We start from the raw sequence: 24,721 nt of genomic DNA, 5'->3' as shown, positions 1-24,721 counted from the left end.
TTTTTTTTTAGAATGTTTTTTCAAGAATTGGGTGTTGAATGCCTTCCTGAGACAGTTTGCCAAAATTGACCTTTCAAAGTGTTTGACTAGAGATTTGGTCATTACTATTCTAGGTGTGAACTAGATGAATTTGAAATTCAGATGCAGGACTCTTGTGTTCACATTCAGTAAACTCTTAATTGTGACAGTTTTTCCACTGAGGAGTGGAAGAATTGTGATGGGTCCTTTTTTGTAATTTCACTATCAGCAGATCAGCTCCTGTAGAATTGTTTGGAGCATTTAATGTGGCTGAACGCCTTACACTTGAGAGTACTGAAAGTTTTTGTAAACTTTGGGCTCTCTCCTGTAGCACTGCCAAGTGAGCTTCTGTTTCACAGAAGAGAGCCTGAAGGGAATCACAGCTACAGAGCTGTTCAGAATCCTTCTCCTTGGTTCAGGCTGTGCTTGTGTTTAGCAGCACACAGTTTGATTTTCATAGGTTTGTCCAGCTGAAAGGTTTGCTCGCATGATGTTCTTTGGAAAAACTGACTCTTTTGGTTCGGGAAAAAGAATTTTAAGGATTTTTGAGGATTCTAGTTGATTGGCTTTTTTCAGGTAATTTTCCACAGGTATGTTTTAGTTTAGGAAATGTTTGGCAGTTGCTGGTTTTCCAAGTAAGTTTAATTATGTTAGGTACAGTAATTGTATTAAGTACAGTATTTAGAAAAGAATACTTGTAGAAATTATTTAAATCATACAGCAGAAAGAAATATATTTGAAGTAAATGATCTTGTCAAATTCATTATATATGAAAAATGTCTTCTGGCTAATAATAAACCATGGAAGTTTTTTTGGAGAACTGCTAGAGAATTAGGTGGCCTTGAGCTACTCAAATCAGAAGTTATCATCCAAAAAGAGCCTCCTAGGTTGCTTCTTATCCTGAGGATAATTCATTCATCTGCTGCCTCCTCCCTGTTGAGCTTTTACAGTGTCTTAGAGCCATGTCGTAGCATGCCATTCCCATCCTAGCTTCAGCAGGCCATTTATAACTTACCTAAGCTAAGTAGATAGTTGTTTCATCATCTGAGCGATCATTTACATTCAAGCTGAAGTCAAGTGTACGTACAGAAAATGCATACTGTAGCTATGGCAAATCAAAATCGGAGAAATGAAAAAAAACAGCAGTCTGACAGATAAAATTAAGACCATGTCCAGAAGCCAAACTGCAATAAGTAGTCATCTGATAAAATACTGCTGAATGCTTCTGTTGAACATTTCCAGCTGACTAGTTGCAGGTGACTTTCTTTTCCATGTGTGGGGTTTTTGCAGTGTCCTTGTGACTGAAGTTTTCCCCATGTACTTTATAGGGTGCCTGGGCATCTCATGCTGGTGTATTGACTGCACTCTGGAAGATAAGATTCATAATATTTGTTAGCTACCAAAATCCTTTTCTGAATTTAGCCCCCAAAAAATTATTTTAATATTGTATCATATTTATGCCTTTGTATGAATATTAGTACTGTCTTACAATTATCTCAATTTGTAAAAACATGTTTGAGGTGATTGTGTGTTTCGTTTACTCTGCAGGTACGCTACATGTAGGGGATGAAATCCGAGAAATAAACGGAATCAGTGTGGCAAATCAAACTGTAGAACAACTACAAAAAATGCTTGTAAGTGCCTGAAATCATTCTCTTGTTCTTTATAAAAGCGCCTGTCTTATTTTGATGAAACTTTTATGGAATTGCATTGCGACTTCCCCTTTTTCTTCTGTTCTTGATAGCCTACATGTGCACGTAACACAAAGTCTTCATGTGTTCAGCTGTTAAAACCTTCTACAGGGTCTCCCCTGTTTTTTAATACTGGCTTTTTTGCACCTTATAGCCAGGAATGGCAGAAGGCACCTCCAGGTATCATTTTATTTATTCCATTTAGTCCCATGGAAAAGATCATTCACACCCAACCATTCCTGACAGATGTATGCCTGACTAGCTCTTAAAAAAACTTGAGTAATGGAGGTACCCCAAACTCCCCAGGCAGTTGACTTTAGTCTATCACTCTTCTATGCTGTAGAAAGTTTTTTCTAATGTCTGAGTTACCTTCGTTGAAATGCAGGAGTTTCTTCTCTTGTCTCTAGCGAACATAACAGAAAAAATACTGCTTTCTTCCTATTACTCATCCCAAGTTAGTCTGTAAAGATCATGCCCTTATTTTAAATCTTCGGTCTCCACCAAGTGTAGTCACTGAGTATACTATGAGAGAAAATAAGTTTTTCTTGACTATTGGTATAATTGCTACACAAATGCAAAGACAGTAAATCATAGAAACGTCAGGTTGGAAGTAATTTCAGGAGGTTTCCAGTCCAATCTCCTGCAAAAAGCAGGGTCAGCATGGAATGCAGCCCAGGTTGCTCAGGGCTTTGTCTGGTTAAGCCTTGAAAGTATCCAAGGATGGAGATTTGACAGGACAGGTGCCTCTTTGGGCAACCTGATCCAATACTTAATTATCACCATAGGGAAAAATATGTTCCTTATATGGAGCTGGAACATCCCTTCTTTCAATTTGTAACTGTTGTGGCTCATGGTTATTGATGTTACAAAGGAAAAAAAACCCAGGCAGCCTGGCTTTTTGTAGGAAAACTCCATCTTGGGCCTTGCTAGTAGAGTCCGTTTGATATTTCATAACACTTGCAAATTTTTCTGTGTACAACCCTAACCTTGGGATCTTGGATGATATCACTAATCCTTTTGTTGTGCCCAGAACCATGTAGACGAGCTTAAGTGAGACCAGGCAAATAGCATTTTTTGGCTCACAATAAACCAGACAAGGAGGGAAAGGGGAAAAACTCCAAGATCACTTGAAGTGATCTGCTTACTTTTCTGCCCAGATCGAGTCCTGCAGTTGTCAACCGTGTGGTGGTACCTATATTCAAAGTGTCATTTAAGAAAATATGGCTGAGCAAATCTCTAGCTATTCTGCAGTTACTGCTTGTTATGAATATTCTTATACTATAGTAAATGCAAATTAGCAGACCCCATGTTCTGTTTTGATGAAAGACTATTTCTTATATTTCCACCTTTAGTAGAGTAACGTGCAGCTTTCTAGAAACTGTGAATATACTTTTGCTATTTAACATATATGATGAAAGGGAATAAAATGTCACTTTAGTATCAAAGACTCTGGATCACCAGAATATAGCTACAAAGAAAAGATTGATGTGGAAGAAACCTACACATCTCTGAATCTCTCACCTTAAAATACAGCTGTAGGTTCTAGACATCTGAAAACTGGTCAGGTAAACAAACTAATAATGTGTGTTTATTTTTTAGATTAATGAGAGATTATTTAAATGTTTGTTTATAAGTGAAATGACAAATTAGCTGTAGCATTTTAGCTTTTCTGAATATTTCCTTTAGGAAAACGTACTGCTGCTCCCAACCTATGATGCTTTCCTTTCAAGCATTAGTGATTTGTAGATCTTATCTTCAGTGTCTTAGTCTTTAAAGACATGCTTCTCTTTTTGCAGAGGGAAATGCGTGGAAGTATTACCTTTAAGATTGTGCCAAGTTATCGCACGCAATCTTCCTCCTGTGAGGTAATGAATTTAATGAACCATCCCGTTTCTTCCTCAGTCCTGTAACTAACTGCCTGCTGATGGCTGAATGTTACTGCTTTCTGGGAAATTGTTTCTGCCTGTCCTGTTAGATCACGCACACCAATTTTACAACAAAGATAACGGAACACGAGTAGGTCCCACCTGCCTACTCAGCCCTGCCTTCATATTCATCTCATCAGCACCTTAACTAACTCTTTACAGCCTATTTAAAAAAAAATACAGGAAAGGGGATCCTCAACTCATGCGTTTAGGAAGCCCCTTTAAAAATACAATTTAAACTCGTTCTCCAGGAAGTCTATTAAAGTTCCTAAGCTGAGGAACAATCCTCCCTTTTTTAGGCATTAAACATTATTTTACTCTTTGGGCTGTTAAGGGTTAATTGAAGAATCTGTTTCTGTATAACCCTGTTGAGGTAAATTTGTGATGGTTGTCTGTAACAGTTACATGTGGCTTACTATTATGTTTCCATGAAAAAAATGGTATTTGTCATTACAGAAGAAAAACAGTTTTGGAGTTAGTTCTTGTTGAACTAGAAACTTCGTATTACGGTTTTTGCACAGTGACGTTTAATTCCCTTCTGCTCACAAAGTTATGTTCCAGATTGTAAACGAAGGGAATTAAATTCTAGAAAATGGCTACTTGAGAGATACTGTTCCGATTTAAGCATACAGATGGCATATGCACTATGTAGATGATGCCAGTCTTTCTGTGCCATGTGCTTAACTGTGCAAACCGTTCCCAAATTAGAATTCTGAGAGTGAAATCACAATCTCTGTTGAAGGGTTTCAAGCAACTTATCTTAATTAGAACTGTGATTTCACCCTAATTGTTTTTATGTCTCAGCAGATGCTAGAACACACAGAAACTGCTATTGTGATTGTCAGAACAATCTGTTTGAAGGAAAAAGTTACTGGTTTTTTGTTGCTTTCTGCAGTTCTAATAGAAGTCAACAAGAACTAAAAGGTTGTAGAGGTAGAAGGCTTGACAAAGTTTCACCTATGAGACCAGTTTTCTTAAATGGTATAAACATGAAAGCAAAGTTTTTCATGAAATGCAAAGGCTTTAGAAAAAAACTACCTCAAATAGAAATTCTAGAGTGTGCTGACAGATTTATGTGTTGAATTCTGTGCTGTAAATAGCAGTAATAATAGAAGATGTCTCACTTCCCGATACAGAAACTGGTGAAACTATGGACCTGCTGAGACAATGATTATTTGGAAAAAATAATTTAGCATACAGCTTTAAATTAATACCATTAGGTATCATTGTAGTAGTAGCAGGTCGTCTCTTTTCTGTAGCTCTGTGTCCTTAGGTTCTTCATGACTATTTCTCAGAAGACAGGAAAGTAGATTCTTACGTTCCTTTGGAAAAAACAGCAAAGCTAGAAATGTGTGATCAAAGACAGAGGAAGAAAAATAAGCATGTCTAATTATCACACTTTGTGATATTTAGCATTCATTTAATCAGAGGCTGAGTCTGTTCCACCTGCTCGGCCACACTATGGCTTTGGTTAGATTTTCAGCTGTTACAAGTGTACGCAAAAAGCCAACATTTTTACATCATCCTATTAAAGCATCACTAGTCCATTGGTACAGAGAGAATTTTTTTCACAGATTTTTTCAGGATTGTGATTCAGATGATAAATCATTCTTAACCATTGATAAAGGCTAAAAATGAATTTTGAATGACATTAGTAAGACGCAGAAAGTTGCTGCTCATGCTGTCTAGCAGAATGCATTTAGAAATACTGGGTCTTCAGTAGCTAAGGTACTTTTTGGCAATATTTCAATTTATGTTTGGTTAACCCCTTCCCTTCAGTCATGGACTGGTGCTCACGCAGTATAGTTTTACCGGAAGAGGAATATAAAACAGAATCGATAACTGGGATATTTTTCAGGCTCCTACCATGATCACATCATTGGATTGGAAAACATCTTGATAATCTTGAATAAGAAAAACTAAATATTACTAGAATTGGAGTTGATCTGCCTTTTGTATGGAATCTGTCTATATTCCTTTATATACAAGGTGGGGGCGGGGGGCAGCAGCACGCAGGATGTTGGTTTTTTGAATAACTGAGATTTGCATTTCACTTGCCATATTTTTCTTCTTTTGTAGGCATTTAAGAGAAGTGTTGTAGTGGCGTTTTCTAAATATTAAGCCACTTTTGCGTATTTAGGGAAGTCTTGTCCCTGTAGTATGTAATGGTACTTCAGTGGCACTGGGCAGTTTCCAAAATCTTAGCTGAATAATTTCGAGTTTCTTAGGGATTTGTGGCTTTTCCTGCACCCATGCCTTCCATTCAGTTACCAGGCCTTCGATTTCATGGAGTAGACTTCGTTTGAAAACATACTACTTACGAATTCTCTTGTATAAAAACATGATCAGCTATCTACTGTGAGATGACCTGTTTAGTCACTGGTGTGGCAAATGGCCTGAGTTACTCAGATATCCAGATAACATGGTGGCCAGGGTGTTGTGTTTTCTACTTCAGATACCCAGGAAATTACAGACTTACATAAATACGAACTTAAGTATTTATTGCAACACATTCTCCTTATGTCTGATGATGCTGTTTATCCAACTGAGTAAGCCTTTTGCTCTAGCTACATTTGCGTTCTTTCTACTGAGAAAACACCCTGAGTAACTTATCATAATGTCAGATATGTGAGAATGGTAAGGGAAGTACTTACTTTTTTTTTTTTTACAAAAAAACTTTCCTTATAAACATCCTTTATGTTTCAGATTGTCTTCATGAAACACTTATGTTGTTTCATTGAGAAGAAAAGCCTTTATATATCTGAGATTTTAAATATCTGATGGTAATCACTATGTATTTTTTACTTTAGTCTTGCAATGTTTCCATTAGTGCTCGGACTGTAAGACTTTTTATACTCTGAAGCCTTTTTAGTATTTGTGTCAAAAATATGGCCAGAAAGATTCCTTGAGCAAGACTGAAATTGAAATGTATTTTCAGGTTTTTGGGAAGTCTCTCTTTTTCTTTTTCTTTTCTTTTTTTTTTTTTTTTTTTTTCCTCATGAATCTGGCAATAGTGTCATTAGTTTAGGTGTTCCTATCAGTATCTAATTTGATCAGGCCACATCTCGTAGACATAATTGACTTCTGCTGTAGGATTGCACCTCAGATGCATTGATTTATCATTCATAATCCACATCTAAGAATAAGGAATCAACAGGAAACTAGTTTTGCCATCATTTGGAAATAATTGTGATTGTTTCCTCTAAGGCTTCAACTGAAGAGCAAGGATCCAAAGGACTACCATTTTGTTACTTGGCTTGGGGCTAGACAAGGTTGGGAAGTCTAGGTCATCAAGTTACACTGAAATGTGATTATAACACTTCTACACTACTTCTGAGCTTATCCCCAGGAGAGCTAGGGTTTTTTTCTGAATTACTGGAGAAACAAACTCTCAACCAAAGCTGAAGTTTTCCAGTCCACTTCTAAGCGGTCCAAGCATCTCCACTCATTGATTTTTCTCATTAGACTTGAGTCTGATATTTTTGGAAAGAAAGACCAGGTCTTTAGGAAATTAAGAATCTAAATGCCTTTGAAATTGTAGGTGAACTGCCTAATTATTTAAAGATTGTACATAGGCCTGTTGACTAACTTGACAGATTAGTTTTCTACAGTTAGTACTGAAATCACCAATAGCATTGAAAATGTGTATTTTCCTCGTATGTTATGAACATTTGCCTCGAGTAATGTGCTGTCTTCGTTGAGAATTTTTGGAGGAATACACATCAAAACATTCTCAAACTAGGAAAATTTCCTTCAAAGGAAGAAGCCTTCAAGAGAGTCCAGAAATAGTGGCATTTTCCACATTGCTCTGAACCTGCTTTTCTCCAAATGACTTGGGTGCTTACATCACTTTCCAAAGCTTTCCCTTGCTGAACCATCACTGACTAGCAGATCGTAACAAACTAGGTTTTAAAAAAAAAAAGGGTAATATTAATTTTTCACCTCTTCTTGAAAGTGAGAAAATGGCAGAGACAGAATTGTAGAACAAGCAGAAAATCTCTTTATTAAAAAAATGAAATCACTGCTTTTTTGGAAAAAAGTATCTCCTAGCTGCTGTTTGATAAAGATGATGCTGGTAATCCCTTACACCAAAAAAAAAAAAAAAAGAAAAAGATTCCTTTTCCTTTAGGCATTTTTTTTTTTTTTCAGTAATGAATAGCTTATTTGATCTCATTTGAACATTTTAAACATGTTAAGCTGGAGTGGTTTTGTAAATAGAATTAGAGTTGATTTCCCCCAGTCCATTACGTGTTGCAAATAGTTGTGGGAGCCAAATGAGCATTTTGTTCTTATGCATGTAGCAGAAGTACACAGTGATCTTATAGCCATAATATTGTCAGATCTGTCCTCAACTGTGTTAAAATCAAAGTAAGCATCTAGCTACATATGGAACTTTCTGTGCAATCGTATCTAATGAGTTCACAAAAAAGTGCCGAAGTTCCACATGACTTTGTTGTACATCAAGCGTGCAGGCAGCAAGAGGAATAAAGTATTGCCTGTCATTTTAACTTTTCTGGTGCTTTAACATAGGTGTGAGTGCTATCACGTGATTAGTGTAAGTTTGAGAATATTAGTAGAGGACCTTTACCTGATTAATGTTGCATGAACAGTTCAGCTCCAATTCTGGTTTTTAACTTCTTCACAAAGGGCACTTATATTGATAAAATGTGACAGAAATAACTTTGTTTTATTTGAAAACAGTTTTAGCCCTTTTTTTCTGCTGTCCTTGAAGTTATGCAAAATTACCAGACATTCCTAAACTGACCTTTGACATGGAATACTATAATCCAAAATTTCTTTAGAGGTAAAGGGGATTTTTTTTTTTTTCCCCACAATGTATGAGTGAATTATTTTATTTCCTGAGGAGGTGGCTCAATTATCTGATCTTATGGAATTAAGTACTATACAATCAAAATGGCCTGTGAAAAAGATTGTTCTACAAGTGACATCCTTGCCTTTGCAAAACCCAGTCAGAAATTCCCATTATCCTTTCTGAAGAATTTCCTGGTATGCACTCTGCATCTGCTGTCTCCTCACTGAAGTGTAGGACCACACTGGTAGTCTGAGTCAAGAGGGGCAGCTTTTTGAAAGTGATGTATTTTGACGAGGTTTAATACTTTTAAGACCATAAAAATGTTGGAGGAAAAAAACCTCAGTGTGCTGTAAAAGGGATGAGGAGGGAGAAGAGAGTATCCATTTCCCTTCTCAGGTGTTAGCTTCAGTGTCTTTGAGGCACTGCGGAGAGATGCATCTTACAGAGTAAGATCAACACTAGCCTCTGCCACATAGCTGCAAAGAGATTTAGAAGCATCTTTAAAATGGAACATGTGCTTCATTTTATTCAAAGTATTATTCAGCATATAACTTTCAGGTAATTACTTTTAACAGAGACACCAGTAAGACTAATGGCCTTTAGCATTGTCAGCCATGTGAGACCTAAGAGGTCCCAGATACTCAGTAATAAAGAAGCTGTTTGATTGCTAAAGTGATATAAAAATAGTTACTACCTAGGATACATCAAAATGTCAGACCTGAATCTTAAACTATGGAAAAACTTTTCAGATTTACGGAGTTTGTAGTGGGGAAACTTTCACGGATGAAGCAGCTAAGCAAATGGTTACAAGGCTGTGGATGTAACTGTTCTTTTAAATATATGTGTTCCTGTGATAGTGTTGTGTTGTTAATGAACCTTGTGTCTTATTTCAGAGAGATTCCCCCTCTACATCCAGACAGTCCCCAGCTAATGGTCATAGCAGCACTAACAATTCTGTTTCGGTAAGATTTCCAGTTCCACACAGAGAAAGTGTGAAAGTTTTGTTGGTGCTCATCTGCCATTACTGTTATACTTATCATGTGGTCAGTGGAAAATTTTGTCCTGGTGATAGAACCAAGGTTATTACATACGTAACTCCCCATTTTCTTTTTTTTTAAGGGTTTTTTCCAACATATTCTACTCATTAAAAGCCATATAGTGAGTTAAATGTTAATAACTGTAATGTGACACTTCAGTTATCCTTAAATCATTGTTAGCAGTTTCCTCAAAACTAAGCAAAGTTTTAAAGTGGAAGTTTTCTTTCCATCCTGAACTTTGGAAGCAGTGTTTGAAGAAAGAATAACTGTGCAGTTGGTATTTCAAGACATTTTAGACTCTTTTTTTAAGTTTTGTGTTTCGAGAGACCTCTGGAACGTGTACTGGTTTCCGCTATCTGAGTTAACGAATTGGTGTGCCCTCTGCTGTTGTGGTACGTGCACATACTTTGTGACATATGAGCCTTGCCTGGATATGAAAAGCAAAAGGAAGTGGCTTTAAACTGCACTACAAACCAAGCTATTATCATCACATCTTTAACACAAAGTACTTCTGTTTCATAGGTATTCAGGTAGAAAGGTGCTGTTCATCTCCTGTTTTTCTAAAGCATATTAATGTTAAAATTTGTGTTGTTTATCATTTGTCATTGTTTGGACCAATGTGGTAACTATACATGCAAGTTCCTTCAGTAAGAATGCTGTCAATATCACGAGTTCATGGGACTAGCTAAAAAAAAAAAAAACAACAAAAAAGCAAGTAACTACTCCTTTACCTATTAAAAAAATTACAACTTAGAAATTATTTGCCACAAGGTAAAGTGCTTATTATTAATACAATAAAAATAATTGTGTAGATGAAAAATTTAAGAAATTGTTGTGAATTAAATTGAATTTGTAACATTATTAGTAGTTATAATCTTATTCCTTGGCACGATTAATCACATTATACATTTTTAATAATAATTTTTTTAATATTTATGAAAGCCATCCTTCTCTTTTAAAAACAAGACTAAGTATTAAGTGGAAAAGGCATTCACATAAAGAGCCTCTTTCACTTGATGGTGCTTTTGTGTTGAAGATGCTGAATTATTTATTAAAAAGCACATTCTTTATCTGCTTAAACTTTTTACCTGCTTTCTTCAGCTTGCTGCTAAACAGCCTGGGTTTGAATTTTCTTTAAGAAAAAAAAACATTTCTAAACATGGGTGAACGCTTTATACTTTTGTCTGACTTACCATTTTACTGTAATATAGTATGAATCACTAACAAATGGTGTTGTATACCCTTAAAAAGTAAAATGAAAATTTCTTCTCCTGGGTTGACTTTATTCTGCAGGACTTGCCATCGACAACACAACCAAAAGGACGACAGGTGAATAGATATCCTCCATGGGAATTTTTGTAAACTTAGCTGCTAGTGAACATCCCTGCTTATCTTTTTCCCCCTCATATTCTGTATGTGCTGGACTAAAACATTTAAGCTTGGAAAATTTGTTTCATTTTTTTTTTGTTTTTTCTTTTTAACTCATTTGTTTGTGGCTAATTCAAAATAGCATTTTTTCCATGTGTCCATCTGTGTGAGAATTACAAAGTCAATCTAACTTTAACTGGAGATGTTGTTTTAGTTCAGAATGCATTAATAGACTTACTGTTGTGCAGTGACCTGTGCAGATTTTCATCTTAGAGGAAAGCTCAAATTTATATGTTAGCTGAAATGGAGACTAGTAGGGCAAGTGTCTAATACTCTGCTCTAAAACATTGTACTGACAAAGATTCTAAAGCTTGAGTTGGTCTATAACTAATTATTAACAACGTTCTTGAAAGAAAAACATTGAGGACAGTTTCTGTTAAGTCTGAAGATAGCCTCTTAAATTTTCAGTCCTAAGGCCCAGATTCAGTAACCTCCCTTAACTTTGTTACCTTGACCTGATGGTAGTACATGTCCTCATGAACCAAAGAAAGATCTTCCCTCTCCAGAGAATTCCAAGAAAGCCCTTATGGGCTCTGCAGAGGATTCCCTATGATTCCCTTTGCAGTTTTAAGAATTTATTTTTATTACTGCAGCCTCCAAGTCAACACATACCATCAAGTGATTTGTAATTCATCTTCAGTAACTGCTCCATTTATATATAGCCCTTCCAGAGTCTGCCTCTGCATCTTTAACCGTGGACTCAACCTCTCTCTCTACCAAGGGTTTTAATAACTACTCTTGCAATTCAATTCAAAAGAGTCAATTGAGTCCATGATCTGTTGTCTTTGAAAATCTTTTTATACTACTGTCTGGTTAAGTTGGCTGGAATATCTGTTACAAGAATACATTGCTCGCTCTTAGTTTCCCATTTTTGAAGCTTACAGCTATATAGTTCTTCCAACTTCTTGTTGTTTTCTAAAGTTTCCAGCTGCCTGAATGTAATCCTTGAAAAGCTCCATGAAAGACCTTCCAAGCTTTTGTCTTAGGTTTTTGTTTGCCTCTCATAAGGTATTTTTCCCAGGAGGAGAGACTTTGTTCAAGGCAATATCAGAATAATGGTGTTCCTCATACTCACACCATTTATAGTTACCTGTTTTTTTTCAAGAGTCTTTTCCCTGGTAGCTTGTCATCCCTGAAGACAGTAAGGGTTTGGATAACAGATACATTGCTATCCGTAAGGAGCTCTGTATGTTCCATGAACTGCCAATATATGGTGGATAATGGCTCAAACTGGAGCAGGGACTTGAAAAACAAGGAAGTTTCTAGATGATAAAAATACTACTTACATTTCTAGGCCTGTATTAGATAAGGTGGAGGGGAAATAAGGGATTGGTTCTATACTGATTACTTTATAGAAAGCCAATTACTTCATAGAAAAACAATTACTAAATAAATGTAGTTGGTTTCAAAATCCTCTATTTTTCAGGTGATAAAAAGAAGTTGGATTACTTCTCTAAACTCACACACTCAATGCACAGCAGAACAAGGGTCAGATTTAGTATATTAAGAGTTGAGTTCCATATTGGTATTATCATCTGATGCTCTCACTGTAAACAGAAAAACGCATCAAGTACGAGATAGCAGTGATTAACCATTTAAAGTTGCTTTATTCATATCTTGGGTTGCAGATTGGATTACTATAGAAATGAACTTTTTAAAGTGCCATGAATAGTCCTAACAATACATAGTTACAGCTATTTTTGGAGCAAAATTTGAGCAAAGTTGAAAAGTGTTTGTTACAGTTTAACTGAAGGAATGCGATGTAATATTTTTTTAAAAGATCTAGACAATTTTTAGTAAGAAAATCAGCAGTAGAATATACATGGCTGCTTTGTTTGATGATGTTTGGAGTTTGTAAACTGTGGAAATGACGCATCTTGGACATGACATTCAGTTATGAGTTTAAGATCTTTGGATGCATCAGGTCTGTAATTAGCAACCGAAACTGGCAATCGCTTACTTTATTTTCTAGGGTTGAGACCTCACTAACACACAAAGTAAGGATTGGTAAATCATTTTAATTGTGAAGTCAGAATCTGAATTCTTTCTGTTAATGTTCCTTGGAGAATGACTTATCCAAATCGTTAGTTTTCATTTATATGGGAGCTTTTACTGAAAAACTCATGCAAAGAATTCCCAGATTCTTCCCAGGTAACTGTGTAATAGGTGCAACACGGACTTCCTATTTACTCTTTTAAAAAGGTACTGAATTTTCAGTCTAAATACTAAAGATCAATAATGTAGCCTAAGTCCTTTATACTGTCCAGTAAAATTTTCTGTCATACAAGTTTTTAAAGCATATCATGGGACTTCAGTTGGAAAGTACAGTACAGTTCAAGTTGTAAGCTGCTGGCTTGTAGTCTGTAATAGTTCATGCTCGTTAATATTGATTTGACGGACTCTTATCAGTCTATTACATATATTAATTTTTGCTGTTCAGTATGTAGAAAACATGAGCTTTCAAAATAACATCATATGTCTCTATTGTTTGCTCTGGGTTTTTTTTTCTGTTTCATTTTCAACTATCACTACGCTTTTGCCATTCTGTTTCTTTGCTTGTTGCAAACAGTATGTGTAGCTACATGCACAGATCAAATTTTCACCTGTTACTCTTCATACTGTACCAGTAATAATAGCGCAGTGTCTTTTATAAACTCTTTTTTATAGATATATGTAAGAGCACAATTTGAATATGATCCAGCAAAGGATGACCTCATTCCTTGCAAAGAAGCTGGCATCAGATTCCGAGTTGGTGATATTATCCAAATCATAAGCAAAGATGATCATAACTGGTGGCAGGGTAAACTTGAGAACTCCAAAAATGGTACTGCAGGTCTTATTCCTTCTCCTGAACTTCAAGAATGGTATGACTTAAGTTTTCTATAAAAATGAATTTAGCTTTGCTTTTATTTCTGTCTTTCATGCTTTTCATTGTTGTATAGCTACTTTTTGTATTTTTTTTTTTTTTTTTTCCAAAAAAAAGGCTATATATTGCCTTGACTTGTGTGGCATTGTTGTTTTTTTTTCTCTTATATGCATAGCAGTAAGAGTTGCATGCATTATCACATGTGTGGTTGCATTAGAAAAATAAACACTTGTGTTAGTAAAGATTGTTTGTGCTTTCTGAACTACTATAGGAAATTAGGATTGAAGGCTACGTACAAATTGTTTATGTAAGGGGGGTCAAATTAATTTCTCTTTTAGGTTCTAAATAGTGTTTTCATTAGTACTGCTTACATGCAAGTGCTGCAAGAATAAGTTGTTAGCCAGACATCAAGCACAAAAGTAATTCAGGGAGTTTTGGAGATTTCTCTCCTTTTCATTTTTCACGTGAAAGCAAAAAAGTAGAAAGAAGTCACAGTGCAAAGATTCCTGAATGACTGATTTAATGAACATCAATGGCACTGAGTACCGCAAAAGCAATGCAGAGCCTTTCAACAACCTCTTGCAGAAGCCATTTGGTAAATATTTTAAATGTATCAGCACAAACTCTGGCAAGCAAGTCCTGGGCCATGAAAGTTATGGCCATAACTTAAGACAGTTTATCAATGTGGATAATCTAGCCCAAAATATTTCATACACAATTTGCCACATAAAAGGATTAGAGTGCTGTAAAGAGTTTAACAGCACCTCTGCCACCTGGACTGGCTACAGGAGATTTTGCTAGAATAGAAGTAGAAGTAGACAAGACATTTCATTCAGTCTCAAAAGCTCCTTTGTAAGCCGTGACATAGGGGAGACCCTGCTATACATTGCCACAGGAACACTTGTGGTACTTGTTCCTAAAGATCAACCTCAAAACAGTTCCACAGCACAACACAACTTGCGCTGAAGTAATTTAGACCATAGTGGTCTTCTCAGAGCTCATGCTCTTCCAGTCTAATCTGCTGCAAAGGAGTCTACAGCCGTTTTAGTAACTACCCTTCCTCCCATGCTCACTTGATCTGTGAGCTTTAATGGTCTACCACTAAGAAGATATTCTTTGTAACAAAATACCTATGTATATAAATGCTTTTAAGTCATCAAAAAAGCATTTTGAAAAGTTTTGCTGTACTCTTGTACTATTAAAAAGTATTATTTTTCTAATTCATTCTGTGTGGATTTTTAAAAATATCTTGATTACAACAAAAAAATATTTTTTTTCCTTCATATGCCAGGCGAGTTGCTTGTATTGCCATGGAGAAGACTAAACAGGAGCAACAGGCCAGCTGTACTTGGTTTGGAAAGAAAAAAAAGCAGTACAAAGACAAATATTTGGCAAAGCACAATGCAGGTACGAAAAAAATGCAAGTATTTTTAACAGCTATTTTTTGCAATCTAAACCTTGCCAATTACTTGTTCAGCTGGTGCTGTTATAGAAACCTAATGAGTTACTTAGGAAAATATAAGTAAAATTCTAATTATACCAACATTGCTCTGCTTGTTCTTTGCTATTTAAACATACAGCTTAATCAGTGAGAGGCAAGCTGTAACTAAATAGATGCATCATAATATATCCTAATAGAGGCTTACGCTCTTTTGGTTTTTATGTTTAAAGGAGGACTAGAAACCAACAAGATATGAATTTTGCGAATCTATATAACTGTGCTGTGCTCTACAGAAGACTTTTCAGTAGCATCCTTGTTAATATATGTGTATAGTTATAGATTATATACGTTAAAACATCAAGAAAGGGCATTTTTTTGAAGCATTACAACTGGAAGTAGAATAAGAGCCATTCCACTGTCACTGTGTTATTCACAGTTACCAAACAGAACAAACTGGAAGTTTATACTCCTTGCAGTGATTTCTGCCTGAATCCTAATTTTTGGTTTTCTATTTAGACTGCCAAAAAATTGAATTGTTTTAGAAAATTTTGGAAGTAGAAGCGTAGAGTAAGAGATCTTTGCTGAGCAAAATTCACTAGTTCTAGTAGTAAAGAAGGAAGACCCCTTCATTCATGAGCGGAAATTAGTTCTTTTAATACAAAATACTCAATGTGTTGAAACTGTTCCTATTGCTTTTGCATTGATATCAAATACTATGATGATAAATGTGTTGTTGTGGTCTCTTGGGAGACTTGCAGAGATTTTTATTAGAATTAAAAGACATACCTGTCCAAACAGTGTAATGAAAGTATTTTTTATATTGCATTAATTTCTGGTGTTTTTTCAGTTACGTTCTTGAACGCACCAATTAAACAACATAAATCTGTATTTTCACATTTCTCCTTACCCGTGCAATCTGCATGCAGTATCAGAGCTCATAATGTATCAGTACTACAGAATTTATGTTTACTTAAAAGTAATTTGAATATATAACCTAAGAAGGTCAAAGAACAATAACTGTCATTTGTAATCCTTAGTTCGCCATCACGTTTAAGATGTTCACAGTTAAATTTAAAACTACTCGTTACCCTGAAAACCCTTACAAGTAGAAATTGAAAGCTTTGACTTGTTTCCTTCCTTTTGCTGGTTTAAGGTTCTCGTTGTTTCAATGTTTCCACTTCATTGCAGTAGCACTAAACCGTGTTTTAGTAATTATGACCTTAACAAAAACTGTTGAGAATAAACTGGATTTTTCTGACCTAAAGTCTTTGACAATACTGGTTTTAAAGTATTATCAAATATGCATACATTCCCACAGCATTGCTACTCCCTTCAGTTGTGGCTGTATAACTTTGTGTGGCCATGCTGGCAACTGGATTAACTGAAGAACAACCCAACAAAAGATGTCGATTCTTTTTCTTCAGGGCAGATACATTTCTTAATACAGTTCACAGCACGACTACATAGTTAATAATGTCAGTGTGACTGAGCACGGCATGCTACAAAGGAGTAAGCAAAGGAAAGAGGATGTTCAGGGAAGGAGAAGGAGCAGGCAATACTTTAGGAGCAAAACTAGCTCAAAGACTTTGTATCAATTAAATCCCTGAAAGGAAGGTAATCTAGACTTTCCTGCCTCGATGTAGGGAGGACATTTTGGAGAAGGTTGACAGCACTTTGAGTCACACAGTTTGTCTTCCTTAATGCTGGCCACCATCATTGCTGTTAGTCACTTTACATCAGAGCACAATGTTTGCCAAAAATTAGAAACATGAACATTAAAAATTATCATAATGACCATAAAAGAAGCTGTTCTTTTCAGAATGCCATCTGACACTTCCCCTTCCCCCTAAGAAGTTGAAAAAGTTAATGGAAGTGCAGATTGGAATCAAGATTTCTCATAGAAATGTTTATTGATCTTTGTGTCCTTGAGGTATTAAAAGCGATGCCAGGAATATGCCAGGGAATGACGCCAAATGTAGGATATAAAGAGGTTCACTGAAATGCTATGGTGCTCTCGTGAGTTTAAGTTTAACTAAGGTGGTACTGAGTTTACCTTCTCAGAACTACTCTATCACGTCTGGTATTGTTAGTCAGAAATTCAGCAACACTGGCTTTTGCAAACTTTCAGTGTATTTGTCTCAGAATGAAAAACAGATTTGTGTGGCTAACTAGTGATTTGAGAACTAAGATTTTGGTGTGATATATCAGGATATTATTGAAACTAGAAATTAAATTATTCTGCAAATCGGACATAGTTTGTGAAATAGAGAGGGGAATATTTCAGTTACTTTTTATGATTAAAAGCAAATATGTTCTCCTTTACAAGAAAAATAGCCCATTTTTCTTTCCTCCATACTTGATATTAGAGTATTGTGTCCTTCAAGAGCCAATTTCACAATTGTACGTCTTATCATTGTAAAATTAGTTTTAAAGCAAAGCCCACGGAAAAAAAAAAAATAAATATTTTTCATTATTAGGTTCATTGACAGTTTTATATATTTTTTATATATTTTACTGAGGCGTTATTGCAGGACTTCAAAAAAGAATGCTCTTTAGAACATACTAGAACTATGCTTTGTATTATGCATAATGTAGAAAATTGCCAAGCTTTTATAAAATATGTTTATCATTTCTTAATGTGATTTATTTGCCTTGTGTTTAGACTATTGCATGGTAAAGTTTATTTTGTGCATATACTTTTTATTTTACTAATATATTACAAGCCATATCTCAATGACCCCTGTACATTTTTCATGCTGTCTTACTCCCAATGGCCTCTGTGCATGTAAGTAACCTGTCAAGTGACAATGCCTCTTTATTTGCTTCTTACTGTTTCTTTTCAAGAACTCCTTTTCTTTATTAGCTAGTAACACAGAAGCATTAAAGATCAGTCTTTAAATGTGCCCCGTATTCCTCATATCTTGTGTATATTAAAAAATTAATCCTTTTTCTTTTGCATTTGAAAACCCTACAATCATTAGTTAAATCCATGTAGATGGAGACCCATCTTATCCATGCTGCTAGTTTGTGATGAAGGCATTAATATGTATCATTTCTGTTCTTTGTTCCTGTTGTTTGTATCTAACATAGTGTGGTTTTGTTCGATAAAAAAGTAAAGGATTGATTTATTTAGTTATTTTCTAATGGGAAAAGATACTTGCAGGCCTAGATAGTTAGAATGGTAAAACTGTTTAACATTTTGTAGGTCTTTAACCCTTTCTAATATGAAAAGAATTATTAATTAGTTTAGATAGTGTGAAGTTGCAAAAAGGACAGTAGTAAGAATTTCATATTTCTGGAATGGAAGAAAAACATGACTGAATTCTTTCTTGTAATATTTGGGGAAAGGTTGAAAGAGTTTCTTTTTTAGGATGAAATTCAAAATGCTTCAAATGGACTAGGAAGTTTTCATGTCTGTATCTTTTCAATGTCTTAAAGAGTTGAGTATTAGTCAATTAGTCAATTGACTAATTTGTAGCTTGACCAAATTGAAGTAGTGGTACTTTTTCTCTAGGGTAAAAAGACTGCCATTGAATTGAAAAATCTGCCCTACAAAAAGAAATACATTAAGTTAAATCCTTTGTTGCTTTAACTGGGACTTTAGCACAAAAAGCGTGTGCTTTCTGGTAGGCTCCACGGTCTTAATGCTGATCTTAGTGGCTGGGGACTTCTGGAGCAAGGAAACTAAAGCTGCTACCACTGCCTACTTTCCTAAGGGGTTTTGGATAGGGGGAGAGGGATATATCCAGACTTATCCTAAAAGGTGGATGGGATATAATTGAGGTGAATACACCAGCTTAGGACTTGGAAACACTCAAAGATCCCATACTTTAGATGCAGTCTCTCCTCCCTTCTTTTTATAGCGTGCATAAATACAGAACTGAAAACTCTCATTCATTATTCTGCTCACAACTGCTGATTGCGGTAATCTTTATGACTATCATTAACTGCCTCCTGGCTTCTATTTTCATTAGAACCGGAGTTGTTGTGTTATTGGCCACAGGAGGAATAAGCTGGTTTTAATGAACAAAACTTGATTTGTCAATCATTGTATACCTTGGCAATTGACAATAGATTGATATGCATGATGGAATTCATCCAACTTCAACTGCAGTTGAAATTATTTCTGAAATAATACAATTTTTCCCTAAATATGGTGGAGGTTCTTTTATGTAATGCCATCGCTTTTCGTTAGAATTCTTCATGCTGTCACAAGTTTCAAAAGCATGTCAATTTAACTAGCATGTGTGTTTAAAGAGAGCTCTAATTACAATTAATACCGTAGTAGTTTTGAAGAATAAATACCACAAAGTATTAACACTCTTCTCGATACATCTCACAGATCTTGTTAAAACATGATTATGAAAGTATCCCTATCTTTAGTGTAAATAGATGTTCTCATATTGTATTCATGTTGGTCACTGTCCACGGATTTTTCTGTAGTATTTCTATTTCTTAGGAATGCAAACGTGAATGGCATGCCATTTTAGCTAATTTTTGTGGTCTGCTGAATACTGCATGAAAGGACATGCAAACTTTCCTGAGCATTTCAGTAGCTTTGTTACTGCTTTTTAACAGTTTTTTTAAATGAACGCTTTTGTTAAAATTGCATAATGAAATGGTTTTATTTTCCATAACGTATTTACTTTGTATTGTACATCTAAAGCTTGCTAAAATTATAATTTGTAGCACAATTAATTATCACCCTTAATATGCCTTTTTTTCTTACCCCTGTGGGGGTTTCTTTTGTGTTTTAGTGTTTGATCAATTAGATCTCGTCACATATGAAGAAGTAGTAAAACTGCCAGCATTCAAAAGGAAAACACTAGTCTTACTAGGTAATTTTGTGTTATTATTCTGAAAATAACAGCATAGTTTTGGACCCCTTCTGGTAAAAAATTTATAATCTGTTTTTGTGTTATGGATTAGGTGCACATGGTGTTGGAAGAAGACACATAAAAAACACGCTCATCACAAAACACCCGGACAGATTTGCTTACCCCATTCCCCGTAAGTAGCAGTGTTCAATGTACTGCAAAATTGTTTATGTCATCCTTGACAACACACCCATTGTACTACTGCAGGTGTTCAGCTCTGGTGAGACGAATCCTATCTTAAAGGTGGGAACTGTGATAGGACTGGGTATGTTTCTTCTTTTGGTTTTTCAGAGAAAGGGGTAGTAAGTAGTACCACTTTTACATGGAATGTTCCTTCATACTTACAGAACTTCTTGTTAAGCGTACTGCTCTCTACCCCAAATGTTTATTAATTTAGAAAGAAGGCTAAAACATTTTTCATTTTTCTATGCTAATTTTACATTTTAAGTTCGGGTAAGACTGGAACAGCCTTGACATTTAAGACTGTATAGTTCCTGTGAGAAGAAATATAAACTGGATTTATATGAAACCTTTAATGTGTACCTTACCTGAATGTTTTAAATCACTTTTCACAGCCTAGCCTTGAGGACTGGTATTATACTAAAATAACTCGAAGTTTCCAGAGATGGCAACAAGAAAAAGAAAATGCAGTTAACTTCGCTGCTTACAAGCGGGTTGTTACGGAGAGCACAGGAGTGTTTTCCCTTCATGATGATCTCTGTTAATACCGTAGCAGGAATAGCATATCCTACTACATGATCTCTTGGAGATGCACCCTTTTTCCTCAAACTAGGCATTTTGAAACAAGAGCATCCAGCATCTAACTCTGCCCACTCTGTTTCAGGCTGACTTCAGGAACACCATACATGGCTCAAAAAGTGACATTGACAGCCATTATGCATTAATTTAATTTTCTTTATAACTTGTTAGTGCTTTACTTTAAACTTACACTTAGTTTTATTCTACCTATAAGGATTTTGTTGTTGCCAAAAAGTACTGGTTTTAAGAACTTACCTGTAAACTTATTTGGAAGGGAGAAAGGATTAGTTGGCTGATGATTTAAATTCTCCAGGCTTGCTTGCTGAGGAGTTAGACAAAGACCAGTGCCAGAGAAGGAAAACAGAAAGACCTAGCCCTTTTGAAAGCATGAGCCATTAGACCACCACAGCAGCAATGTGAAACTGCACTGTTTGTCACGCTGCTGTTTATATCTAGATGCTAAAATCCTGGATTAAACACTTTAAAAGTGCAGTGCCAGGAGTATGGGATGTACTTTGTACATATGTTATTCAATAGAGACAAGATTATGTTGGGCAAGGGAGTAGTAAGCCAGCAAATATGTTCTTCATTACAAAGAACTAAAACAAAGAGCCATAAATGTTTTCCAGTATGTTTTTCATCCAGTTTCTCTCAAGTGCTAGCTGTATTGCTCTGGGGAGGTAGAAGCTGAACTAGTTATTTTATCTTAAAATATCTGTTAAAATGCACTCACCTGTACAGTGAAGACCATGCCTTAGATTGCCTACAATAGGTTCCGGCTCTGTGAAAGCACTGAAATTGCTTCACTGGTTATATAAGAAGACTAAAAGGACTAGGCTGCAAATTGGGATGAAATGCAGGTACTTAGGCATCAGTATGATGTTTAGATGCCTGTTTTAGACATCACCTGACCTCCAGCCCCACTCCAGAAGAGCAATGGTCTCCTTCAGATTTAAGGCATTTAGGGCATTTAAAGTTGCATTTTATGCTGGTGTTTAGAGACCCAAATTACTTCCTTATGTTAGTGATATAAATAGATCATATAAAATATATCACATACACTTTAAGTATTATGGGAACCTGCTCTGTCTTTCAGCTGACTGTAGGTAATTCAATTTATTCTCTCCAGCTCTCAGGGATGGATTTTACTGCATTTTCTGCATTCTTTTACAAAATCCTGGTTGGAGTAGGTAGCTTTTGAGATAGGCCTTAAGTTGGGTGATTTTTGGAGAATGCTTTGTGAAGAAATTATCTCCTCCTGAAAACCTGATCGTAAAGGTCATGTCACACACAATGGTAGTTAATTTAAAGGATTAGTAGGCCATACATCTCTTACCACACAGGTCTGCAGAAGCAATATATTTTAAAAGTATGTTATTGCTAAGTAGCTTTCATCTCTCTTGACCACAAGTAATCAGGCCTTGCGCACTTTTTAGACTTACGCTTTCACACTCAGAAGAAGAAAACCTCATAGAATTTAAGTTAAAAAAATAAAATAAAGAACTGTTTTCACAAAAGAAGAGGATTTGGGGGAAATACAGAAATAATTAAGTTCAGTAGACCTAGGGCAGCAGTGAGTAGTATAGTGATATTACATGGTTTATATAATCCATTGTTCTTGAATTCCTTAAAATAATAACTATGATAATATTGCTATAGAACTTTTCATCTTTGAAATACGCTAATTAATCCTCGGAACAGTAATAGGTATAATTAAAGAAAGAAGATGAGTTCAATTTTTGGATACCTTGTTTGAAATGATGATAGGGTTGTTGGGAGATACAGGATTAGATTGGGAAGAGATGCGTTGTTTCCGATATGTCACCAACATAAATATGATAGTGGAAAAATATGAGAGTAAATCAGTTTGTGAGGGAGTATTAGAAGACAGAGAAGCAAATGGATAAAAGCGTGCCTATGGGGAAAAGAGGAGCAGATGGCCTACAAAATCACAGAATGGTTGAGGTCCCTACTTCTGGAGGTCATCTGGTCCAACACCCCTGCTCAAGCAGGGCCACCTAGAGCCACTTGCCCAGGACCGTGTGCAGGTTGAATATCTCCCAGGATGGAGACTCCACCACCTCTCTGGGCAATCTGTGCCACTGCTTAGTCACTCTCACAGTGAAAAAGTGTTTCCTTACATTCAGACAGAAGCTCCCATGTTTCAGTTTGTGCCCATTACCTCTTGTCCCGTCATTGAGCACCACTGAAAAGAGACTGGCTCCATCTTCTTTACACCTTCTCCTTAGACATTTGTACTCATTGATCAGATTCCCCCTGAGCCTTGTCTTCTCCAGGCTTAAAAGTCTCAGTTCTCTCTGCCTTTCCTCATAGGAGAGATGCTCCAGTCCCTTAGTGCCCCTTCACTGGACTTTGTCCAGTATGTTCATGTCTCTCTTGTACTGAGGAGACCAGAACTGGACACGGCACTCCAGATGTGGCCTTACCAGTGCTGACTACAGGGAAAGGATCACCTCCCTCCATCTGATGCCAATACTTTGTCTAATGCAGCCCAGGATACCTTTAACCCTTCTTTCCACAAGGGCACATTGCTCGCCCATGTTCAACTAGGTGTCTTCCAGGACCACCACAGGGCCATTTCTGGAGAGCTGCTTTCCAACTGGTCAGCCCACAGCATGTGCTGGTGCATGGGGTTGTTTCTCCCCAGGTGTAGGACTTGGGACTTGCCCTTGTTGAATTTCACAAGGTTCCTGTTAACCCATTTCTCCAGCCTGTTGAAGTCCCTCTCGATGGCAGCACGACCCTCTGGTGCATGTCCTCCCAGTTTTGTATCACTGGTATCCTTGCTGAGGGTACACTCTGCCCCATCATCCAGATCATTAATGAAGATATTGAACAGGATTAGGCCCAGTACTGACCCCTGGGGTGAAATGGAGATGTTAATTGAATTGTTTAGAAACTATAAAACCGGATCTGTCCTTTTTTTGCTGTTGAAAGCAGCTGGTAGAGTCTTATAGGCTTGACCAGTTAAAGGTTATTTATGGCCTTCCATTCTTCCTCTGTTACCTTTTGATTTTTACCTTTTCCACATCCCTTCGTCTCCTGCTTTTCCCAACACACGTCCTCCAGACTTCTGCTTTTCCCAGCCCCTGTCATTCTGCGTACCTCAAGTCCATGCTTCATTGTTCTATGTGTGATTTGACAAGGCATCATTCCATGAGTAAGTGTTGATAAACCAAACAGAAAGCCATATATAAGCTTAATATTTGTACTAAAAATATTTTGTATTTTCAGACACAACCCGACCTCCAAAGAAAGATGAAGAAAACGGGAAAAATTACTACTTTGTATCACATGACCAAATGATGCAGGATATATCAAACAATGAATATTTGGAATATGGCAGCCATGAGGATGCAATGTATGGGACAAAACTGGAAACAATACGAAAGATCCATGAGCAGGGACTAATTGCAATACTTGATGTAGAACCTCAGGTAACTAATTATAACTGTATGAAAATGGGACTCATCACAAATCCCTCAACCTTATTTTATTGAGATATATTTATTTTTATTGATTGCACACTAGATAAGTAATGCATACAGTAATGTGGAACGGAAGTCCCTGGAACACCAAGGTATCAATCAGTGAAGCAGAATTCTGGTAATCATCTGGTTAGAAGAACATACAATAGAAACAAATTCATAGTTTAGCTTGGTATGCAATGACTGTAGCTAGAAAATCTACGTACCATGTAACTTCTTACTGATATTAGCCTCCTGTCCACTGAAACGTATTAAAATAAGTGATTGTAATTGACTGCCAGGAGTAATGTTTCAATATTTTCGAAATTTTCTCTTTGATGCTGTAGTAGAGGGTAATCTTGTTCCTAACTGACTCTT

At 36.2% G+C, this 24,721-nt stretch overlaps 1 protein-coding gene across 5 annotated transcripts in view; it reads left to right on the top strand.

Moving 5' to 3' along the window:
• Window positions 1-24,721, top strand: part of CASK (calcium/calmodulin dependent serine protein kinase) — a 222,445-nt gene that overhangs the window by 189,477 nt on the left and 8,247 nt on the right. For 2 of the 5 annotated variants that reach the window (XM_086472077.1, XM_086472148.1), the window contains 9 exons: window positions 1,567-1,652; window positions 3,506-3,574; window positions 9,341-9,409; window positions 10,778-10,813; window positions 13,580-13,776; window positions 15,070-15,185; window positions 19,977-20,057; window positions 20,149-20,229; window positions 24,111-24,313. In XM_086472077.1, coding sequence (XP_086328203.1) covers window positions 1,567-1,652; window positions 3,506-3,574; window positions 9,341-9,409; window positions 10,778-10,813; window positions 13,580-13,776; window positions 15,070-15,185; window positions 19,977-20,057; window positions 20,149-20,229; window positions 24,111-24,313 — 938 coding nt within the window. The remainder of the gene's footprint in view (window positions 1-1,566; window positions 1,653-3,505; window positions 3,575-9,340; window positions 9,410-10,777; window positions 10,814-13,579; window positions 13,777-15,069; window positions 15,186-19,976; window positions 20,058-20,148; window positions 20,230-24,110; window positions 24,314-24,721) is intronic. The other 3 variants (XM_086472218.1, XM_086472286.1, XM_086472347.1) reach the window with 3 other exon arrangements.

The sequence above is a fragment of the Leptosomus discolor genome, chromosome 1 (genome assembly GCF_034619465.1).
Source record: "Leptosomus discolor isolate bLepDis1 chromosome 1, bLepDis1.hap2, whole genome shotgun sequence".
Taxonomy (NCBI): Eukaryota; Metazoa; Chordata; class Aves; order Leptosomiformes; family Leptosomidae; genus Leptosomus; species Leptosomus discolor.
Note: the sequence above shows the minus strand (reverse complement) of the source record. Positions and strands in the feature narration are given on the sequence as shown.